Source organism: Phaseolus vulgaris, chromosome 3 (assembly GCF_051622355.1).
Source record: "Phaseolus vulgaris cultivar YP4 chromosome 3, ASM5162235v1, whole genome shotgun sequence".
NCBI lineage: Eukaryota > Viridiplantae > Streptophyta > Magnoliopsida > Fabales > Fabaceae > Phaseolus > Phaseolus vulgaris.
This window is the reverse complement of record NC_143500.1, coordinates 10,854,309-10,861,545: the sequence shown is the minus strand read 5'-3', so window position 1 is coordinate 10,861,545 and position 7,237 is coordinate 10,854,309. Positions and strand designations below refer to the sequence as shown.

The window sequence follows — 7,237 nt, the reverse complement described above, 5'->3', positions numbered from 1 at the left end:
ATACCTTTGGGAATGTGTTAACCTTGAAGGCCATTCTGAGAGGCTTTGAGTTAGCCTCAGGATTGAAGATCAACTTCCATAAATCAAGGTTAGCAGGAATTAATGTACAAAGCAGTACTATAGGGTGTTTCACTAAGACGTTGAACTGTACTCAGATGGAGGTTCCTTTCAAGTATCTAGGACTGGAGGTTGGAGGGAATCCAAGAAAGAAGCAATTCTGGGATCCAGTTATAACCAAGTTGAAAGCAAAGCTCAGTGTTTGGAAGGGGAGGTTTCTATCCATGGCAGGGAGGATCTGCTTAATTAATTCTGTTCTAACTGCTATTCCTTTGTTTTATCTCTCCCTGTTTAGAGTACCGGCCTCGGTGTGTAAAAGGATTATCAGTATTCAAACAAGATTCTTGTGGGGTTGGGGGAAACTAACCAAGCCAATTGCTTGGGTTAGCTGGAAAGATGTATGCAGACCAAAAGAGGAGGGAGGGTTGGGGTGTAGGGATATACACCTGTTTAATAAAGCTCTCCTAGCGAAATGGAGATGGCGGTGTCTTTCGGAAGAGAATGGAAGATGGAAGAAGTTGTTGGACTCCAAATACGATTTGGGAGTAGAAAGCAGTCATACACCTGTCAAATCTCAATCTTGGTGGTGGAGAGACCTCTCTAAGATGTGTAAGGAGGGATGAGGTAAAGGGTGGTTTTCAGGAAGAGTTAGGTTGGGAAATAGGTTGTGGTGACAAAGCAAAGTTCTGGGAGGAAGTATGGATCGGAAGTGTGGATCTCAAATCTTTGTTCCCACGCCTATATTCTTTATCTTTAAACCAAGGTAAAACAGTGGGTGAGATGGGTGAATGGGTTGGCACGGAGTGGAGGTGGGACTTGAGGTGGAGGAGAGGTAGATTTGAATGGGAATCTTCTCTGGAGAGGGACCTTAATACGCTTCTATCAGGGGTCAGTTTGAGAAAAAATGTCCAGGACACCCAGGTATGGGGGAAGGAGGTACCGGGGTTGTTTTCAGTGAGCTCTGCCTACGAGTGTCTAGCTAAGCATGGTAGAGGGAACCAGGGAGAAGTGTATAAGCTCTTGTGGAGGGTAAAGGCTTTTCCAAATGTGATAGTGACAGCCTGGAGGGTACTGATGGGAAGACTTCCTACAAGAGTGAGTTTGAGCTGGAGAGGGGTAGTGGTGAACTCAATGGTGTGTCCCTTGTGCCAGTTACAGGAGGAGACTTGTCAACACCTTTTCATGGAGTGTAAATATGCCCAGAAGGTTTGGTCTCTATGCTTTCAGTGGGTAGATATTTCATTCGTACAGCAACATGATCTGAAGCTGCATTTCCAAAGTTTTCACTTGTTTCAAGTTAGTAATAAGCAGAATAGGATCTGGAAAGGGGTATGGGCAAATGTCATTAGAAGTTTATGGGACCAGAGGAATATGATTACCTTCCAGCAAGGGGTAGTAGATGCTGAGGAGGTTTTTCAGAGGGCTCAACTGAAGTCTTGGTTGTGGATGAAGCATAAAGCTCGCTCGTTCTCTTATTCCTTTGTAGATTGGGTTCTTAACCCAAATATCTACATCAGAAGCTGCTAAAGTTTACTGGCTTACATGTGTCTGTGCTGGTTATGAAGAAGATGGTTTTAATCTTTGGTTGGCCTCATGTGAAGTCTTTGGTAGGTAGGAATCTGTTATAGTGATGGATTGAGTCCCTTATGGATTACATAGTTTTCTCCAGGCAAGGAACTGGGTTGCTGCTACCTGTTTCGGGGTTGGTCTCTGTTAATGTTAATTGCAGGAATCTGAAGCAGATTGATTAAGGAGAGCATATATGTTAAAAAGGGAGCACACTGGTATGGGTGTGATGTACCAGTACCAAAGGAGGGGGTGGCTGTTAGAAGTGATACCACGGGTGCAACTGATTCAGTGAGGATGGAATTGAGTCACGCTCTTCAGGGGGTCTGACTCAGTTTGGCTTAGGGGTGTGATGTTACTATGCAGAGAAAGCAAGGTGGTAAGATGGTGTTTCGTAAATTTGTGGCTGATTTGTAGCGGCTGGCAGGTTTGGGAGGTTGCTGGTTGGTCAATACATAGGCGAAGGAGACGGTTGGTGAAGGAAAAAGGTTGATGTGCTTGTGCTTCTTCACTTATTCTAATGTCACTATAGCTGTTAAGCAAGTAAAGAGTGAGCTTGGATGCACATTTCTAGTGGTGCTTTGGTATTAAAAGGAAAGCAGGAAGTAGAGACTGTTGGAGCGGGGTATGTAGACGGAAGAACGGGAAATCTACTTTGGTGTAAAGGGCTGGATTGCAGGGTGCAGGGAGAGTATTAGGAGATGCTATGCTATATCTTTTGGAATGGTGTTGGGGTTTGGGAAGCTGTTGGTTTTCTGCAGGTTACTGTCATTTTGGTGCAATTTTGTGAGTTGGCTGGGGATATAGCTATTTGCAGGATAAGTCACACTTTGGTTATCCTTCCCGTTCGGAGGAGTAACTATGTGGCTGTTGTATACGGGTTGGGATACCCCTTAAGTATCTCTTGTAATTTTATTTATTTATTGCTGATAAAAAAAAATTAGTAATGATTTTTTATTGTTAATATCAAGTTTCAAATAATTGATACCATATGACAAGAATACTTTTTAAATATGATTAGTAGAATTAAATAATATTAATAATATTTCTTAAAAGAATTGGTTATTATTATTAACTTTGCTTATAAGGGTAAGCGAAAATAAATTCCAATTTTTAGAATGTTATTTAAAGGATATGAATAGTTAATGTTCTATTGAAATAGTAGTTTGGATTAGTTTTATCTTTTAAAAAGATGTTTTTTTAAATTAAAAAAGGAAGTTGTATTTAAATTATTTTTAATCTTGATTTTTGTTAATATTTATTTATGTATACTTAAATTTATATTTATTTTCTTTAAAATATGAACTTTTAAAATGAATCTAAAGTGGAAGTAGAAGCAGTGAAGTAAAATTGACTAAAGATTTGTATTAATGAAGAAACCTTTAAGAGGATCAAAATGTGTTGATAAGATAAGAGGATTCTGGCCGAAATGAATTCAGTATAGATACACTTTAATGCATTTAGGTGTTAGATGAATGTCTTAAATTAGAGTGTGTATGAGATGTTTATTTTGTGGTTATAAATTTTTGAATAGAACGTTGAATGTAAGAAAAATGATGATGTTTGGTGGTACAAAGATTGCATAATAAAGATCCTTATCCAAACCTTTCAATTTCTTTTCTTCTAACTTTCTTCCTTTCCCTCATCAATGACTCTCACAAAATCTCGTGCTAGAATAATTTCTGTCTCATTTAGATGTGCCTAGCAACGCTCATGATTATTTCCCTGCTAACTAAATTTAATTCAATTATATATCAATTATTTGATTATTATTATTTTTTTAAAATTTGGGCATCTCTCTAAGTTAGGTGTGACAAAGTGGAGCGGGTCGTGCAGGCCGGCTCGTGACCCGCTGAAAAAAATGCGGAGCGGGTTACTTATTTCAATTTCAATCCGCTGGCCCGCTTAGGCCCGTCCCTCATAACTCGAAGTCCGTGCGAGCCAAGTACGGGCGGGGTGGGTTGGTCCGCATAACTCACATAACTTTAAAATGTATATATTTTTTTCTACACTCCCATATTTTCTTCATGTAGCCTCATATTTTACATTCCACAATTTTTAATAAGATCTTATTACGCATGATTCATGAAAATAATATTATGAGACCATTTATCTAATCCATCTAAATAAAAAAAATTCAAAAAATTATTTAAAAAATTATTTTTTTAATAAATATTTCTTATGCGGGTTAGAAAAAACAACCCGACCTGCTTTTTGCAGGCCAAGTGCGAGACGGGTCTATGCGGGGCGGACCAACCCGCATTGTCACCCCTACTCTGAGTTATAGTCAAGTTTGATTGTAAGTTCATCCTAATTCTGAAATAAATATATTAAAATGTTAATCTGACATTGATTTTTTAGCTTACATTTACGTTTAAAACATTTCATATACTATACATATACTTTTTTTTTAGTACTTTTCAATTTATTTAAAGGAAACAAAATTATATATATTTTTTAAAAGTTTTAGATTTTTTTATCAAATTAAATAATACATATTTTTTATCACAAAAATATTTTCTTCTCACGTTTCTCTTTTATTATTTTTTTAGTATTTTTAATTTTCTTCTATTTTTTAAAAAAATTTGAAGTTAATTTTACTCTATTTTTATATTTTTTCAATAAATATTTAAATTATCCAAAGAAAATTGACGTTGAAAATGTATTTATTTTCCTTAGTTACTTTAGTAAACTTCAATTTACTTATCACACACTGTTTCCAAGAATATAAAACAACCATTTTGAACCTAAATAAGAGATTACGTAGTAAGAAACTAGATGGTCTATCATCGACCAAACGATCTCATGATACTAGAGTTCATATGTTTTGATGATAACAAACAATATAAAGTGTGTTAAGATGTCTAACGAAGCTATTAAGTGTGCAAATTTAGTTGAATATCCATAAGACGATTATAAGTTGCTTAAGCTTATCAGACGATCAAGTTTTGTAGCAAGTGTTAGACGAAATTGTTAAATGAGATAAATCAAATGGTCTATCAAGACTCATCAAACAGGTCAATAGTGGAAAGCCTCAATCAGATGATTTTAATAGAAATTGCGCAAGAGTCACATCAGACGATCCAATGGCACATGCTCACTATGAAGACCATCAAACGATCTAATATTGGTCTCAATGTTGGACAAATATCTTAGAGCTTATAAAGATAACACCTAAAGAAGAAACGATGTCTAAACAAATAGTTTGAATGAGAAAAGATGCATTAAATGATCTCATAGGTACTGCACAAAATGATATACATAAGAAGCTCACGTTAGATGATCCTAGTGGAATATATTAAACGACCTCAAGAAACACATCAAATGATTTGAGGAATTGCGTCAGACAATCTCTTTGGAATGGATTAGACGAAATAGTTAAGATAATCTTATCAAACAATCACGAGGACTCATCAGACGCTCTTATCAAATGATACCTTTGGATATCACAAGATAGATGATATCAAAGAACATGCTTATAAGTCATTAGACGATTACTAAAGATTACACATATCAGACAATACAAGTATGTTCCATACTTAATCTTTCCATTTTTAGAATATTTCATGGCACTGATCTTATGTTTTCAAATCTTAGTTGATATTTTTGAATCATAGAAATTTTTTTTCAAATAAGATTAATGATTAAATATTTTTGAAAATTTTTGTATTTGAGAACGTAACACATATAAATATGAAAATCTCAAAAACATTGTGTTTAATGTTTTGTAAATGAAATATACTTTCCATGTTGATCATAAATATTTTAGAATACAACTATGAAATTAGAATTAAATTTAAGATTGTATTAGAAAGATTTTGCATAAACAATATTTTATTGGAAACCTTCAAAAAATAGAGCATGAACATTTTCTATATATAAAAGAGTTTTTCGAAACATGTTCAATGCAAACATATCCAGGTTAAATGTGATTAGGCGTCAATGTTTAGATTTTATAGTATTTGGAAAGTATTTGAAAATGATTTTTCAGATAAATATTTAAAGGATAGAAAATATTGATAATTCGAAGATATTATAAAGATATTATTCCCAAATTTGGTATTAATTGCATATTTCTAGGGAAGATTGGAGATTTGGATTAAAGAGGAATGATTTGAGCTAAAAAGAGAAAGCTGGAAGGTCCTAGAATGGAAAAAAAATGTAGAGAAAGATTGGGCCTTTTTTATGTTTTATTAATTACCCATTAGCGTGAAACAGGAAGTAAAAATTAGGTTAAATAGGGGGCTAGAGGCTAAACCTTAGGGTGCGAGATTGAGAGGAGAACACCATAGAGTGAATTGCAACCCAATTGGGAGAATGGAAGATGCTAGAAGTATGCGTGGCTAATTCTACCCTTTGGGATTGGGAGTAATCTGCTCAAACTCTTATGTATTGAGGTGATATTTTATATATTAATATTCAGTTCTTGATTGATTATTGGTATTGTTGTTTTACTTTTAACTTTCCGTGACAAATTGAGAATCTTAAATCTGGCCGAGAGTTATTTTTAGGGTTCAGACCTAAACATCAATACTTAGCATATTTGAGTGCTAAAGATAGACTTGAAATGCTAATTGCCATTAACATCTGATTGTGATTTCTAAGTTGTTTTTATAAGTATGCGAGAGAGAAATATTTAGGAAACATTCTTAAGAATTTTATATGCGAAAGATGAATATAAATGAATTTTCTACGGGCATCAATTTCAATCAAAGAACTTAATATTGACATGCTAATCAAAATACATGAGAGTGAGAGAGATGAAACCTAATCCCTATTTTTCCAAATTGAAGCAACCAATTTTTTGTTTGTTTTCTTATTGATCAGTGCCCAACACAATTAATTCAAAACTCTTTTTATTGTTCAGTTTTTATATTTAGTGATTATTGTACTCGATAATTCACTGTTCCTTGTGGGATCGATATCTGTCCTTAGGGACAATTATTACTTCTGACAAACGTGGTGCACTTGCCGTAAAAAGTCATCAATCAGCAAGGCTCTTTCAGGGGCACCATTCAAAGATACCTGCAACTTATTGCTCGTATGTTTAGCCTCAAAGAAATAGAGAAAAACTTCAACAGACGGCAAGATGTCGAGTTGTGAGCACAAAATGATAAAAGCACAAATAAATGCCCAACTATTAGGGTGTAGCTGAGTAGGGACAACATTGAGCTCGGTTAATAGCTCTTTTTCAAAAATGGAAAAAGGGAGACGCAAGAGAACCTTTTTGAAAAACGTGACATAAAAAGAAACAAAATGGACCACCAGGGTCCGATGACTCGTCACAACAAATGGGCTCACCCTCCCTACAATATGGTTTTTACTTTACCCTCCTGTCTTTTACTCATGCTACATCTGTTTTCTCTTAAATCTCTAAGACGTAAATGGGTGGTGTAATAAGAAACCTCTTTTAGAAGCTCTTTCTTGGCCCAGGGGTACATTGAATTGTAATCCATTGTATAAATAGCTAGAACAAAAGCGTAAACACCAAACAAGGTACAAGCACAATTCAGGCCAAGTAGAGAAGACGAATTGACAAGAAATCATAGTTCAGGCAATATAATCCGCAAGATGAATAAATACTTGGCAATAGAGATTGGAGGAGGAAAATACC

At 35.0% G+C, this 7,237-nt stretch overlaps 1 protein-coding gene across 1 annotated transcript; it reads left to right on the top strand.

The window, feature by feature from the left end:
- Positions 1-837: 837 nt before the first annotated feature.
- On the top strand, positions 838-1,584 carry LOC137839059 (uncharacterized). Its single transcript, XM_068648187.2, has one exon. It carries the CDS (start codon positions 838-840, stop codon positions 1,582-1,584), a length of 747 nt encoding a protein of 248 aa, XP_068504288.1.
- The last annotated feature ends 5,653 nt before the right edge of the window (positions 1,585-7,237 follow it).

What these genes read in the sequence shown, in the direction of transcription:
- LOC137839059 (XM_068648187.2), top strand. Translation starts at nt 838, where the DNA reads ATGGGTGAATGGGTTGGCACGGAGTGGAGGTGGGACTTGAGGTGGAGG.